The sequence below is a fragment of the Ptychodera flava genome, chromosome 15 (genome assembly GCF_041260155.1).
Source record: "Ptychodera flava strain L36383 chromosome 15, AS_Pfla_20210202, whole genome shotgun sequence".
NCBI classification, from domain to species: Eukaryota; Metazoa; Hemichordata; class Enteropneusta; family Ptychoderidae; genus Ptychodera; species Ptychodera flava.
The window spans coordinates 5949760-5966251 of record NC_091942.1 but is presented as its reverse complement, the minus strand read 5'-3'; the positions used below and the strand labels follow the sequence as shown (position 1 = coordinate 5966251).

Here is a 16492-nt window from a genome sequence, read left to right as displayed (position 1 = left end):
GACAGACGTCGAAATTCGACCATTTAAGTTCAAAGACAGCATTGCGTCACGAAGAGCAGGCAAATATTCATCACATCCTGTCTCATACTTTCGTCCTTGTGTAACACTCTGACCCCAACTTGAGGAGAGAAATCGTTAACATAGCAAGGTTTCCAGGCAATAAAAGCAGATTTGCATTTTGTTATACTGCCCCCACAGAGATAAGTGGGTATTGGCCAAAGCTAACTGATTTGGGAATTTCCCGCAAGCGCAGAAAGGAACTTGAAGAAAGCGAAAATGGCTGCGGCTAACTTCTGTCACGAAGAAAAGGTAAATGCTGAACATATTTAATCTTATTTTAACTTCAGAATCTGGCGGAATTTTAATATAGAAGTATAACAGATGGGAGAAGTCCCGAACAGGTTGGTGTTTCTGGCTAGCTTGAGAACACTATCTTTACGATACATGGTTTGAGAGCTAGACATCAACTGCCAAGTCCGCGTATTGCTAATCGCAGTTCAAGTGAACTGAAGGTTGTTTGGCATTACAAAAACTGGTAATTTCTTCACTGATCGTTTATTATTTTTTCAATTTTTGTATCAGTGTACATAATTACAAAATAACAAATGGGTGAAATGAAGTTGAAATCGATAAGATCACCTTTGACGACGTCAGCGTCAAATTATATCGATGAACACACCTTGCATTGTTTTAACCTGAAATCGAAAGTGAAAATGTTAAATATTCACGGAATGTATTGATTCATTTCACCATTTTGAGTTAATCTGAACCCAATAAGACGCAGAGATTTATTGGAAAAGATAAAGAAGGTAACAAGGGTGAATTTGTGTAAACAGCGTAAGTTGGGAAAGATGGCAAGCTTATTCTTCAGTGAAAGAAATCACAAGTCCAGAGTTCAAACAACTAAACGAAAGTTTTGAGAGGAATTTCAAGGTGCAGAGGGGCTTAAATGTCCGATACACCTCAATCTTAAAAGGGAGGCGAATATACTGATAGCTATAATGACTTTGATTAAATTTCAGCGATTTGGCAAACCCACTGGAGAGGTTTTTACTCTGAACCAACAAGAGCGGACAAATGGTCACTTCAAACTGCAGTACTCGACACAACAAGATCAGTACGTAAGAGAATATGGAGATGGGAACAAAACACATATAGTCGACGGCTGGAAAACTGGCCTGTTCTATCAACGTGGGATAAAGGTACGGTTTCATTCCCATTGAGATTTTACTTCTGACAAACACTGGAATGCAAGACACCCAACGGGTATTAGTTGTCATTGTGCGTTAATGACGTTTTCAAAACCCAAAACGTGTACGGTTACCATCGCGTATAAACTTAACAACGCTGTGTCAGTTTAGTTTTGCACGACGCTATGACATCCTACAATGCTCTATAGGTTGACTGTTGGAATCAGTCGGCGCAGTCTCCTAATAGCTTCCCTTGTTCTCGGTAAAGCAGCGATTCACACGTCGCAGATTTTACCCGGAACTTTCCAATGTTTGTTTAAGTCACGTCACCCATAAAAATAAACAAGTCTACGCCAAGAATTACACGGCTTGTTGTCGACAACTTAGAGTACAGTCCAGCAAGTGAAAATGACACCACTCCGTGTCAAGGCTGTATCAAAGTTACACACAAAAACTTACAGTTGAAAGTTTTACCTGTAACTTTCCGGATTTCCTCTCAAAGTAGACTCGGATCAAGTTGGGTATGGGTCTGCGCAAACCAACCAAAATTAGGGGTAGGGCTTGGATTGCGGAGACTCATGCACGATAGAAATATTCAGTCAATGTTCAGAGCTGATTCGATCAAATGAATGTATATTACAGTATTGGTTGAACTGCTGACCTCAGACATGGTTTACATCAAAACTTTAAAGGCTATACATACAGTCCAAAGCAATGTTCAAGAGCCGACATACGTTGTCAATTTCATGGGTCATAGGTCATTTCATTTCTGCAAGGGAATTCGTTTTCCTTGGCAATGAAGGCCTTTAACTTTCGCCGCTCTAATTCTTTGAATTAACCTTATCTCGCTAAATTGCGGGAAAAAATGTCAGTGTATATATTCCAGTCACTTCAAAACGAGATAATAGCCGATTGGTCGTACTCTTCTAGGTCAACGAGTTGCTTGCACGAAGTACATTTCACTCCGCCTCAATTAACCTCTTTCTGTTTACAAGGCATGTGCCGTCTCAGTGTTCAAACTTTCTCTCATTGTCTCTATATTTAGAACACTTCTCCTTCCCTTTTTCCCTTTCCCCACACGCTTCCTCTTTTTCCCTTGTGTCCTTCCCCCGACCCTGTAAGACTTTTGTACCAAAGTCACAAGTATTTCCACGTTTAAAGCGAAAAAGTAGTTTTTAAATGAGAATAACTTTTTCGTGTATCGACAAATTCTACGTTAGTGTAGCTCGAGCCAGAGGTTCTCGGCTATAGTAGAAAAGCATGCACACGGCACTTGCAACATGTCACGGTGTATAAGTCTGATAAAAGCACAGAAGGCACGAGGGACTGTCGACAGTCTACCGTTAATATTGAAGTGTATACTGTCTGAAAGACCCTGTGATCTTTTAAAGAAATATTTTATTCCCATCAGAATGCCACAAATATTCATAGTTTGTCACGCAATATTACATGACATGTACAATATACTATTGCCTGAGAGGGTTGTATCATTGATGATTCTCCTGTCTTTTCCTCCAGCTTGGTTCTGAAGCGCTCCCTCTTGTTGCTTGGAAATTCGAGTTTGGCGCCCTCAAGATACAGGAAGGGAAAATTGCATGTTGTTCTAACCATGATGGCTCTATGAAGTGGAGGTTGTTTGCTCATGACGAAGGTGGAAGGCCTTTGTCAAAAATGGACATTCAAGGTAAATAATTCTCGTCCATATTCTTTTTCAAACTAGGTATTTTACCAAACTGTGTTTGTTGTAAGATTTTTATAATAGCTATATTTTACCACACTTGGATTACTGTTGTCATTTATGGGGAGCATCACCGTTTATGAAAGGGTTGCATACGATTCAGAAACGTGCTATCATAGTGGTGTGTGATGCAAGGTATAATGCTTCGACCCAGCTTTTATTCAAAACAATGCATATAATGCCATTACCAGATAAAATAGTTTATAAGAATGTTTGTATGGATTTTAAAAGTTTAAATAATCTTGCAGAGCAATATATGACAAGTCTTTTTACAGAAATTGATCATAAAAGAGTTAAAAGATCTAATATGCAAATTGTTAGTGGTTCCTGCAACAAATAAGGATTTTTATCAAAAGGGGTTTACTGTAAATAGTGCCAATCAGTGGAATAATGTCGATTTAAATATAAGATCTAGTAACTCATTGAGCAGTTTTAAAACTGCTTATCTTAAAGCTTATTGGGAATAATTTTTGTGTTTGTGAGTTTTAGTTTTCTTGTCAAATTGTTTTTGTCGTCTAGTGTGATTGTGCATTCATATTTCTTGTTTGCAGGTTCACTGCTGGCAACTCTTTTCTGTGCACTGTGTTGTGCTAGCTTTGTTAGTCATGTTTCATGTTGTTCTGCTTTGTATCAGTTTGTATGATCATCTGAGGGCCCTGGGGAAGATAAGCATCTTTACTGAAGCTTACCAGGCTACCCTCGTTAAACAAAGTTTAATAAAATAAAAATATAACTAAGATCTTGTCAGTCTCATTGTTTTGTTGTTGTTAGTGAAGACAGCATGCAAAAGATTCTGACTCCGTCTGGTTTACCATACGCAGGAGATCTAGACTTCAAGTCGTCAGACATGAGGGGCACTTCATATCTCATTTTGACCGGGCTGCTCGATTCGAACATTAGTCCACGGCAGTTATTTAAGGACACCGGGGCTGAAGGCCCACTCTTCACAATTGACGTAAAACTCGCCCTGGGAGAAACATCGCAAGATAAGGTAAGCTTGCCTGTCTGATAAAAATGTTAGAGTAATTATTATCTGGTGGTGACTCAAAACAAATTACAGATCTAACGATTTATCTTTAAGGATATATTCCATATTACCTTCAAAGAGAAATCACATGATTTAGTCATTGGTTATGGCATTCAACATTGTTGCTAAAGGAAGATTTGTAAAAGTAACTTTAATGTTGAATGATATACAGGAGATCATGCACATATGACGTTTTCGAAGGGAAAGCACATCTTTATTTTTTCATTCTTTGTATGATGATTTATTTTTACTGATATTGCTGCTATCGCATACTTATTAAATTCAGGCCAATGACTTATCGGCAGCAGCCATGATGAATGATGTAGACGCCATTGATAAATTACTAGAAAACTATAATGAGGACGATATCGCGTCCAGAAACTCAGAAGGGGTGAGTGATTTTTGAGTTTGCAAATTCAGCAATTCGCTTCTGTCCTCATTGGTTTGATTCTTCAAACATGCTCATCACTCGTACAGAAAACATAGACTGCTCTGTCCATTCGTATGGTTCTAATTCGAAAAACTTCCGGTAAAATCCAATATCTGAACCTGTAAAACTTGTAAAAGTTTAATCAGACCGAGTGTTGCATCACGCCATTTTGACAGATATTTACTTAAGTAAGCAATTCACCATTGTCAACACTCTTTTAGGTTGCCAGAATTACGATGTACATATGTTTTCGATCACTTGACTTTTTGGGGAAACTAAAAAGTGCTCAGTCGTGCCTAATAGATCACAAGATCACAAGGAAATATGTTCTGATGTATATAGACTTCATGTTCATTGAGAAGATAAATATCAAAACTCAGTTCGTCAGGGACAAAGAGTAGACCAAAACTTTTTTCTTTTGAAGTGTTTTCCAATTTTAAATACTGATAAAGATCTACATAAGATAAGTAACAGGTTGGGTGATTATTTTTAATAGACGGAGAATGTATACATTTTTCTCTTTCAATGTAAATAATGGTAACCACGTATGTACACGCAGACAGTTAGTTTAGGCACAGAGTAATATCAGACAGAGTGGCAACAGCTATTGTTTAAGGCGTGAAGCGGTTACGTAAGCAACCCATGTTTGCCTCGCCTCACGAAGCTCTTGGCTCTCTTTTCCGAAGAGTGCCGACCATGCACCCTTCGGTAATTTTCGGATTTTCACCAATTGTTCAGCGAAAGTATGTTCGACAAAGCTTGTGTTGTTGTTGTCGTGTGGTGCTGATCGGAATTGATGTGCTGGCGAAACGGAAGTGTTTGAGCTTCAGGAAAGTGGGTTTTACCGTTTTAAAAAATTCCTCTCATATTTTTATGAATATATAATGAGTGTGTTTGAACCAAATTTGAAAGTCTTTTATCGATACTGTCTGGTTTTTACTCAATGGTTTACGGTCAGTCATACCGTCTTTACACGTGCGCCAAGAAAGGACATGTTTATGAAACTGCTGGCGTGTTATGTTTTGATTGGCGTGAGGCAGTTGTTATGTAGGTCATTCCCCCCACACTCATCATGACCTGAGTTCAATTAGTCTAGAACATTCTCAAGGTCACTGCCCTTGATGACCTCACAACCTTGAATTCAATTAGTCATGTTTGGAATGTTCTGGAAAGTTGATTAGTTGTGTGAGGGAGATAATTTTAGAACAGTAATTAGCATGTCAATAAAAGTTCTAGATTGTTCTTATATGCCTTTATAAAAGGGACGTGCACAGCTTCCAGTCAGACTTTTGGGATCGTGTCTCTTGTGTGTTACTAAACTCCAGCAGTAGTCATTTTCAAGACTTTTCAAGACCTTCACTGTCAACGCTGGATTTATACTGTGGACTTTGTGCAGTTTCAAGCCTGCAAGCCAAAGGACTGTTCATTCATCCGACTGACTGTTACAACTCTGAGACTGGAGCTCTGCCGTCCCAGCTGAGATAAGTAGTCTGTACACTTTTAAAGCTTGTACTCTATCCCTGACTTAGCAATTAGTTTTATTTTCGTAATAAATTTTGTTTAAACGTTATTGCTGAGTTCACCCTTTTGTTCGTTTTCTCTGCACGTAACAAATTGGGGGCTCGTCCGGGAGCCGAATATTTTGAGCCGTTTGACAACATTTTGCCTGCCTTTTCAAAACTACTGTATACTGTGAACTCAGCAAAATTCAATCATGGCGGAATTCAAGCCAGACGAATTTATGGATGACCTTGATCAGGACACATTTAATTCCCTCAGAAAAGACAACCTCATAACACTGGCCAATTTCCTTAAAGTAGAAGTCAAAAGATCTATGCGCAAGCGAGAAATTCAATTCAAGATTGCAAAACATTTAGTTAATTCTGGCCATTTTGAAGAGTCTGCCTTAAAAGATTATGAGCCTGAGTCTTCCTTCGAACTCAAAAAATTAGAATTAGAAATTCAGGCAGATTTGGAGCTTAAAAAATTGGCATTAGAAAAAGAAAAAATACAAATGCAATTACAAATGAAAGAAAAAGAATTGCAAATGGAAGAAAGACAGAAAGAAAAAGAAAGGCAGGAAAGATTAGAAATGGAAGAAAGACAGAAAGAGAGGGAATTGGAAATGAAAGAAAAAGAATTGCAAATGGAAGAAAGACAAAGGGAGAAAGAAAGAGAGGAAAAAGAAAAGGAAAGAGAATTAGCTGAACACCGACTGCAGTTAGAAATGAGACGTTTAGAGCTTGGAAAGTCAGGAAAATTCTTCCTTCAGACAATTTTGACATCACTAAGCATTCAGGTTAGTTCCCCCTTCCAAGAAAAGGATGTTGATAAATATTTCCTTCATTTTGAGAAAATTGCTCAGAGTCTGAATTGGCCTAAGGAGTTGCTCAGAGTCTGAATGGCCTAAGAGTCTGTCTATGCTTTTGCAGAGTGCTTTGGTGGGTAAAGCCAGAGAAATTTACATTCAGTTGTCAGTAGAGCAGGCTTCAGATTATGATTCTGTGAAGGAATTAATTCTCAAGGGCTATGAGTTGGTGCCTGAAGCTTACCGTCAGAAATTTAGGGATTGTGAGAAGGTGAAGGATCAAACTTATGTTGAATTGCTCGAACAAAAGAACAACTGTTTGATCGTTGGTGCTCTTCTGAAAAGGTCAGTCAGAATTATGACAAATTACGACAGCTTGTTTTGATTGAGGAATTTAAAAGGTGCATCCGGAGTGACATCAAGACGTTTATCAATGAACAAAAGGCAGATACATTAGAGGTTGCTGCACGTTTGGCCGATGATTATTCATTGACCCACAAATCTTCATTTCTCAGCAAACCATCCCAGTCCTTTTCATACAGAAACAATGCAGGTAAATTTAACTCCTCCTTTTCATCCAAGAATTTTCAAAGGAGAGTAGGAAATCAAATGACAACAGTTCACAAAATTCAAGTAACACTTCCACATCATCAGATCCAAGTCTCAATCTCCTTCTGACAAACAGTTCGTACACTTTCTTGTAATTATTGCAAGAAAGACGGCCATTTAATGTCAGAGTGTTTCAAGTTGAAAAGAAAACGTGAAGGTCAAAGTGGTCAAAGTGGATCTAAGCCAACCGGCTTTATTTCTTCATCAACTCAATTAGAGTCTAATAATGTGTGCAACACATTTTCTGAGGTTAAACCCCTCTTATCCCCAATTAATGAGGTCAAGGTCAATTCCTCTCAAGATAGCATTATGGGTATTTTCGAACCATTTATTCATGATGGTTTTATATCACTTTCTAGTGATTTCTCTTCCGCTACCCCTGTCAAAATTTTAAGAGATACCGGGGCTTCCCAGTCTCTTTTGTTGGCAGATACCCTGCCGTTTTCTGAAAAGTCATTTTCAGGTTCTAAAGTTCTTATTAAGGGGGTAGATTGTAATGACTACATTCCTGTTCCTCTCCATAATGTCTATTTGTCTTCGGACTTTGTTTCTGGACCTGTGACTTTAGGTATTAGGCCTTTTTTGCCTTTGAAGGGATTCACCTTCTTCTTGGAAACGACCTTGCTGGGGACAAGGTCATTACTAATCCACTTGTGACTGATAATCCTAGTTTAGATCAAAATCCAGAGCCAATAGAGGAAGACATTCCCGGCCTTTTCCCATCATGTGCCATTACTCGAGCCATGTCAAAGAAAACTTCTGAGAATCAAAATACTCTCAAAAATAATGTCACAGATGTTGACTTAAATGACACCTTTCTCAGTCAGGTGTTTGACACGGATCATTCCGTTATCCCTCGTGGATTTGAAACTTCCAGTAAAACTTCTGCTGACCAAAGTCAGACATTTTCTAGATCAAATCTCATTGCAGAACAACACAAAGACCCAGATGATGAAGATAAAACTTCAGATAGCTCTGTTTCCTATTATACAAAATCTGGTATTCTCATGCGTAAATGGAGACCTCCAGATGTCTTGGTTGATGACGACTGGGCTATAAAACATCAAATTGTGGTTCCAAAGCCCTATCGTGCTGAAATATTGCGCCTGGCCCATGAAACGCCCTGGGCTGGTCATTTGGGAGTAAGGAAAACTTATCATAAAATTCTCAGTCACTTTTATTGGCCTAATCTCAGGCAGGATGTAGCACATTTCTGTAAAACTTGTCACACATGTCAAATGGTAGGAAAGCCAAATCAGACCATTCCAAAGGCCCCTTTACAACCAATTCCTGCATTTCAAGAACCATTTAGTAGGATACTAATAGACTGTGTTGGGCCCCTACCAAAAACAAGATCAGGAAATGAGTACATGTTGACAATTATGTGTACATCAACTCGGTTCCCAGAAGCCATACCACTGAGAAATATAAAGACAAAGACTATAGTGAAAGCTTTAGTCAAATTTTTCACTTTATTTGGCCTCCCTAAAGTGTCCAGTCCGATCAAGGCTCCAACTTTATGTCTGGAATTTTTCAACAAGTAATGGATCAGCTAGGCATTAAACAGTATAGGTCATCCGCCTATCATCCAGAAAGTCAGGGTGCTCTTGAGCGATTTCATCAAACTTTGAAAAACATGATTAGGACCTACTGTTTTGACACAGAGAAGCAGTGGGATGAAGGAATTCATTTTTTGCTCTTTGCTGTTAGAGAGTCAATTCAGGAGTCTCTTGGTTTTAGCCCATTTGAGCTTGTATTTGGACATACAGTCCGTGGCCCACTTAAGCTCGTTAAAGAGAAATTCCTATCAGACGATGATGATTGTCTGAATATTTTGCAATATGTGTCAGATTTTCGTACAAAACTCTCTAAAGCATGTGAATTAGCCAGAGAAAATCTTGAGTCATCTCAGCAGTCAATGAAAACCAAATATGATAAAAGCACTTCAAAACGGAAGTTTGAACCAGGTCAAAAGGTTCTTGTTCTACTTCCAATTCCTGGCAAACCACTCCATGCTCGTTACTTTGGGCCATATCTAATTGATAAGAAATTGAGTGATTTAAATTACATCATAATAACACCTGACAGGCGAAAACAAAAACAGCTATGTCACATAAATATGCTTAAGCCATATTTGGATAGGGATAATCCTACTATAACTCAGCCTGTCAGTACCGTCAGTTCTGGCCATTATGAAGATAGTGATACTGAAACTGACTTGAGTGAAAATACTCTAAACTCAAAGCTGGGCTCGGTCAAGCTTCAGAACTCAGAAATCCTGGAGAAGCTGGAGTCTACAAAGTTGGCACACCTCCAGCCAGAACAACAACAACAGGTGAAAGAACTGCTCCACGAATATAAACACCTGTTTCAAGATGTTCCAACGAGGACAAACGTCATCTATCACGACGTTGATGTTGGGGACAGTAAGCCTGTAAAACAACATCCATACAGACTGAATCCAACAAAAGCAAAATATCTCCAGGAAGAAGTCAAATACCTGCTGGACAATGACTTTATTGAACCCAGTAAAAGTAACTGGAGTTCGCCGTGCATACTTGTTCCCAAATCAGATCACAGTTATCGTATGTGCACGGACTTAGAAAGGTCAACACTTTAACAAAGACAGACACTTTCCCAATCCCGAGGATTGATGACTGCATCGACCGAGTGGGAAAAGCCAAGTATGTGACGAAATTTGACCTACTGAAGGGATTTTGGCAAGTCCCTCTGACGGATCGTGCTCGTGAAATATCCGCCTTTGTTACACCAGACGGATTGTTCCAGTACAAGGTGATGCCATTCGGAATGAAGAACTCTCCGGCAACGTTCCAACGGATGATCAACGACGTCATATCCGGGCTAGACGGGTGTGTAGCCTACGTTGACGACGTCGTCCTGTATAGTGACACCTGGGAGGAACACATCAAGCTCATGCGGAAGTTCTTTGAGAGACTGAGTAAAGCAATGTTGACTGTCAACCTTGCCAAATCTGAGTTTGGTTGGGCGAGGGTAACTTACCTCGGACATACTGTAGGACAGGGTGAGGTAAAACCTGTTGATGCTAAATCAGTGCCATTTCAAGTTTTCCCATACCAAACTGCAAACGACAACTGATGCGCTTTCTCGGTATGGCTGGTTACTACAGAAAATTCTGTCCAAATTTCTCCACGATTACTGAGCCGTTGACTAACTTACTTAAAAAGAAAGTAAAGTTTGTTTGGTCAGAGCAATGCCAACATGCATTTGATACACTTAAAGCCATACTGCAAAGTGCTCCAGTGTTGTCTGCACCAGATTTCACTTTGCCATTCAAATTAGCTGTGGATGCTAGTGATACGGCTGCTGGTGCTGTTTTATTGCAAGAGGATAGTCATGGTGTAGATCATCCTGTTTGCTATTTTCACGCAAATTTAACAAATCCCAGAGAAACTACTCTACAATTGAAAAAGAGTGTTTATCTTTGATATTAGCTTTACAGCATTTTGAAGTTTATGTTACTTCTTCAAATCAGCCAATAGTGGTTTATATTGATCACAACCCTCTTGTTTTTCTGCAGAAATTTAAAGGCAAAAATCAGAGATTGCTAAGATGGAGTTTAATGTTACAGGAGTTTAATCTTGATATTAGACATATCAAAGGCAGAGACAATTTAATTGCAGACTGTCTCTCTCGTATTTAGAGTTTATTGTTGTTCACTTTCAAGAAATTTTACTTTAGAGAAAAAAAAAAATTGAGTACTTAAATCTTTTTCAAGATTACATTTGCAAAAGAAAGATTTTTCTTTGAAAAATTTTCCTTTTGAAGAGGGGGTGTGTTATGTAGGTCATTCCCCCCACACTCATCATGACCTGAGTTCAATTAGTCTAGAACATTCTCAAGGTCACTGCCCTTGATGACCTCACAACCTTGAATTCAATTAGTCATGTTTGGAATGTTCTGGAAAGTTGATTAGTTGTGTGAGGGAGATAATTTTAGAACAGTAATTAGCATGTCAATAAAAGTTCTAGATTGTTCTTATATGCCTTTATAAAAGGGACGTGCACAGCTTCCAGTCAGACTTTTGGGATCGTGTCTCTTGTGTGTTACTAAACTCCAGCAGTAGTCATTTTCAAGACTTTTCAAGACCTTCACTGTCAACGCTGGATTTATACTGTGGACTTTGTGCAGTTTCAAGCCTGCAAGCCAAAGGACTGTTCATTCATCCGACTGACTGTTACAACTCTGAGACTGGAGCTCTGCCGTCCCAGCTGAGATAAGTAGTCTGTACACTTTTAAAGCTTGTACTCTATCCCTGACTTAGCAATTAGTTTTATTTTCGTAATAAATTTTGTTTAAACGTTATTTGCTGAGTTCACCCTTTTGTTCGTTTTCTCTGCACGTAACACAGTGTTTCTGGCCTGAGAGCTCACAAAGTAACTATGGTTGCTACGCGACTGGCAGTACGATGCCATCTCGTCGTATGTTTCGCATAATCTCGTGTAATTATCAACCACAAACCAAGCCTCCAAAAAGTTTAACACCTTTTAAGCTCATTTTAATATGAAAAGCCAATAGTCTACAGAGACGACCATGGAACAAAAGGCATGCAAGTGTTGCCACTCTGTCTGTGATATTACTCTGTGGTTTAGGTCAGTATTATGAGGGCGCCCTCACGCAACTTTCAAATCATACTTAACAGTTTTTGATACATAGTGACAATATCTCCATTCTGTATAACACTTTCGGAAGACCTTAAGTTCCACTCAAAAGCTAATAGACTAAAATCCTAGCCTGCAAGGCTCAATCTCGGCAAAAATTCGCACTGTACACTTTGAAAGCCGTGTTAGTACATATTTACGGCGATGTTTTTGACTATCTCATGTTTTAAATGCCACAATAGGAAACGGCGGTACATGTTGCTGCTAAATGTGAATCCAAAAATGTACTTCTCCGTTTGCTGAAACTTTGTCCTGACTTGCAAGAAGCTGAGAACAGTGAAAACAAAACACCAATGCAATATACAAGTGAAAGAATCCAACAAGTGGTACAGTCCAGAATTAATAGCGCCACCGTAGTTGATTCGATGCCATCAGGTAGGCCATTATTCTGCAATGTACATGTCGGCCTTTTCGACCGTGTTAAGCTTTTGAAGTTGACAAACCTATTAGGTTTAGTTTACATATTTACAGCGTGTTCCTAAAAAAACCTCACTCCGATTTGTCTTAATACAGCCAGACTGCTGACAGTGTTTGCATTATTATCAAATTTATCATTTAATTCCAACAAACCGGAAGAGAACTGTTTTCATATCTCAACCTGGTTGATCATCGTAAACAGAGTTCATTTAGACAAGTACGTTCTTATCACACCAAAACAAAGTTATGGTAATTTAATTCGACGTAATTCAAGTTTAGTAAAACTGACAATCAATTTAACCGATCATTTAATTACAGTGCTTGTATATCATTGAATATCGCCGTGGCTGTTGCACCCACAACCACAACAACTATCTGTTCATCCTCCTTATCACCGCCTCCACCATCATAATCATCATTATCATCATTATCATCATCAACATCCGGATGCGTTCGATCTCGTTCAGTAATACTAAATCCCCCAAAGAGGGCGATGTGCTTAAATCCGTCTATTTTCATCTTCAGATACTGAGCGTCAATCCATTGGTTTTGAACTCCTAAGTGATCGAGACGTGGACCTCGATTCCGCGGGACACACAAAGTATGCAAAGGGTCTTGCCAACGCACTGTACAGTACAAAGTTACCAACGCCTCTAACCATTGGAATATTAGGGCCCTGTGGTTCGGGGAAAACGTTTCTGGTGAAATTACTGACAAGTAAGACATAGTAGAAATTTCCTTCAACTCAAAGTTAAAACCTTTAATCCTAAAACTTAAATCTAAATGACTTCTCTTGTGTAATTTTGGCTTCATAGTAATAGGAAACAATATTTTATTACATTAATTGTTTCTCGTTAACAATGATGAAAAGGGGTTGTGTTGTACGATAGAATACAAGAAACTGGATCGCAGTAAGTTCTATCTTGAAGAATTTTGAATTTTGACATCTTTGCCGATTATTTATGGGGAATTTTCACACTTTTTTGTTAACAGGCTACTTTAAAACCGAAATATATTAACAAAGTGATTTCATTATAGGACTCCTGAACCCGTCATTTCTTTTTATCCAGGTATTTTGTGCAAAATGCAGTCAGCATATCGAGTCAGTAAAGGTGGTGGCTGGAGTGAATTCAAGCTTCTGCTGTTGATTCTCTTTTACTATCCACCGCCGCCGCAGAAAGTGTTTGATACCAACGAAACGGATTTCATTTTTGTAAAATTCAATGCCTGGGAGTATGCAGGGTCCAATGTTCTGTGGGCGGGAATTGTCACCAACCTCGTCGGTAAAATCGAAAGATACGCCGGTTACTGGAAGACAAGATTTTTCCGCATCGTCGCCAAGTCGAGTGAACTCTACCTTCAGAGCAAATCCGCCAAGGGAGAGCCGAAACAGATATCACGGAAGACGAAGATTATTGTTCCAATCCCTAATTTCTGTCTGTTGGCTTTTTCAATCATCCTGTTCATTGTTGGAGTGATTCTCGCCATTCTGATTGGTATCGGTGAAATCAAGATCGACTCTGAACTTGAATCGAACACTACCATCCCGGAGTCAGATTCGCCATTTACTTTCAGTAACGCAGTCATTGCGGTAGAGGGCGCTATTGTGACCGTTTTGAGTATGGCGCTCGTCACCAATGTAAAGAATATCGTGAATGTTGTCTCGACATTAATTAAGTCCCAAAAGGCGAAAATCGAAAGCATGGTAAACAAACCAAATTTTTCTGATAAACTAGGATTCATGGCAGATATAAAACGTGAAGTTTTGGTCGCTTCGGCACTGATTAACTGGATTGCCAGGTATAAGAAGAAACCTGTCCGTGTAGTGATCACAGTCGACGATCTGGATAGATGTTCTTATGACAAAGCGGTTGACGTGATAGACGCAATGAAGATATTGTTATCTGACGAAAACTCTCCGTTCATATGCATCGTTGCGATAGACCCAAGGATTGTCGCAGGGGCCATCGAAAAACGCTTGGGTGCTGTCTCCCAGAAGGCTTTCCTTACAGGACACGAATATCTCAAACGATTTCTTCAAATTCGTTTCTGTGTCCCATTGATGACTCAGAAGTCAAAGCGTTCCTATCTTGAGCAACTCAAAATCGATGCTTTCAGCGGAAGTCAAGAAAACTTCAGCGAAGGAGACGGAGAAGAGGAAATGATGGAACCAAAGACAAGACAACGCAGAATGAAGATTGACGAAGAAGAAACTGAATTGTTAGAAGTTAGTGTTAAGAAAAACAAAGAAGATGACACCTTCATGAAAAGTATGTTAGATGAACTACAAAATGGAGTTCTGAAGTTCATCAAGGGATGCCCTAGAAGTATCAAGAATATCTACAATACCCTCTGTGTAACAGCTCACATGGTGAAAGTGATGGGACGCCCTCCCGCGTTCCTACCTAGTGAATTGGTTCTGTGGATAGTGCTCCTCGACCAATGGCCTTACAGGTCGGCTCACATGATTCATTTCATTGAAGACAGCTTTGAGAAAAGAGATCTTGGAGTCGAAATGTGTCACACGGTGAAGTTATCCGACAAGCTTAAAGATATTTGTCAGCAGATTAAAGATAGGTTGGACAAGCCAAGAGATTGGAAAATGCTTATAACTCTTGATGCCGACCCTGAACTATTTGAAAAACTATTGAACACCGAGATGGAGAACTTTGACGTGGAAGATGTTCGCCAAATACTACCCTACACCATACATCTCGACCCCGCCATCATGTACTCGATCAGGCATGCGCAGGCAAGATGTGACATTACAAATAGATAAATTCGACTACAGCCATCTTGATAACGTCTGAATATATTTTCTCTTTGAAATGTCAAAATTTAAGACAGACTTCAGAATCGAAAAGTTACACACTTTAGTAAGTGTGGTACGTCACTTATGAATAGTTAAATTTTCAAATCTCTTGATTTTAAAGCTCACAGATTAAGAAAAAAAGTTCACTGTCTTAGTTTGTCGAAAAGTCTAAAATTTTGTTTTTGCCCGCAGAGTTAACACTGAGAGAGATGCGTTTATTTTGATTATCAAATACGAGTGAATGTTAGGTAATTCATTTCTTTGGTACACTTTGACTTTGCACAATGACACCACACTCGGACTTGTGTTGTTGAATTAATAAGCGAATGGTTGAAAGTTTCATTCAGAAAAGTGTAGATGAAAATTTAATTCTTTTCGTCTAAATGTCTTAGTAGGTAAATTAAGAAATATTGGAAAGTATTGAAGTGACTAGAAGTCTTTTTCTCCAGCGAATGAAAAAGAGTTTGTTTATTTACGGAGATAAAGAATAGTTTGTCTTCATTGTAGTTAATGCTTTTATTTTATGCCTCTCCTGCATCCAAAAGAGAACACTGTGAATGCAGTTTGCCTTTCTTTTTATTCATTTAGTTGATTTCATCCCAAAACATTCAATATACTTCCATTCTTGATTAAGCACTTTAAATAAAATCCTTTGTTTGCCGTCCGCATTCTGGTAGGTTTTCGGATAAAATTAAGAAAACAAACACAATTTTAACGCTATTACAAACAAAATATTAATTTACAGAGAGAAAACAAATAAAAAATGAGCTTATGTTACTACACTTCTGTTTTTGTCTGTATTTGTATTTTTCCTGGCTGGCTGGTAGGTTTTTCAAAAATCCGAGGATGGCAAACAAAGGATTTTCTTTAAGTGGAAGTACGGAATAGTCGCTGTACAATCGTTTGTCGTACTGACTAGGTGACATTGTGCTGGGGATAAATCTGGAGACATCCATCGGTATAGCAGACAAAGTTTCACCTTCAGCTTTAAATTGAACAATCAAAACAGCCAAGGCTGTGAGAATCGCTATCAAAGAAGGTCGCAAACTTATCATGACTGTCAGGAACGGACGTCGACAATAAAACTGTCGTTTTATTGCTCTTTTCATGAATGTCTGTCGTAATGATGTTTACAGAAAATGGTCACAGAATTGTAATGTGCACATTAGATAATATATATATATATATATATATATATATATATATATATATATATATATATGTATATATGTATATATATATATATATATATATATATATA

General features: G+C 38.6%; 1 protein-coding gene across 1 annotated transcript; it reads left to right on the top strand.

The window, feature by feature from the left end:
* Nucleotides 1-215: 215 nt before the first annotated feature.
* On the top strand, nucleotides 216-16012 carry LOC139151009 (NTPase KAP family P-loop domain-containing protein 1-like). The gene is made up of 8 exons (XM_070723525.1): nucleotides 216-309; nucleotides 1023-1202; nucleotides 2709-2874; nucleotides 3750-3919; nucleotides 4242-4346; nucleotides 12185-12377; nucleotides 12945-13136; nucleotides 13490-16012. Exons 1-8 carry the CDS (start codon nucleotides 277-279, stop codon nucleotides 15196-15198), a joined length of 2748 nt encoding a protein of 915 aa, XP_070579626.1. The 5' UTR covers nucleotides 216-276; the 3' UTR covers nucleotides 15199-16012.
* Nucleotides 16013-16492: the final 480 nt, after the last annotated feature.

Bases quoted from the DNA above. Each gene is read 5' to 3' on its own strand.
- LOC139151009 (XM_070723525.1), top strand. From the start codon at position 277: ATGGCTGCGGCTAACTTCTGTCACGAAGAAAAG. The intron at 2,875-3,749 runs GTAAATAATTCT...TACCATACGCAG, and splicing joins GTCAAAAATGGACATTCAAG to GAGATCTAGACTTCAAGTCG. The intron at 12,378-12,944 runs GTAGGCCATTAT...TTTCATCTTCAG, and splicing joins AGTTGATTCGATGCCATCAG to ATACTGAGCGTCAATCCATT.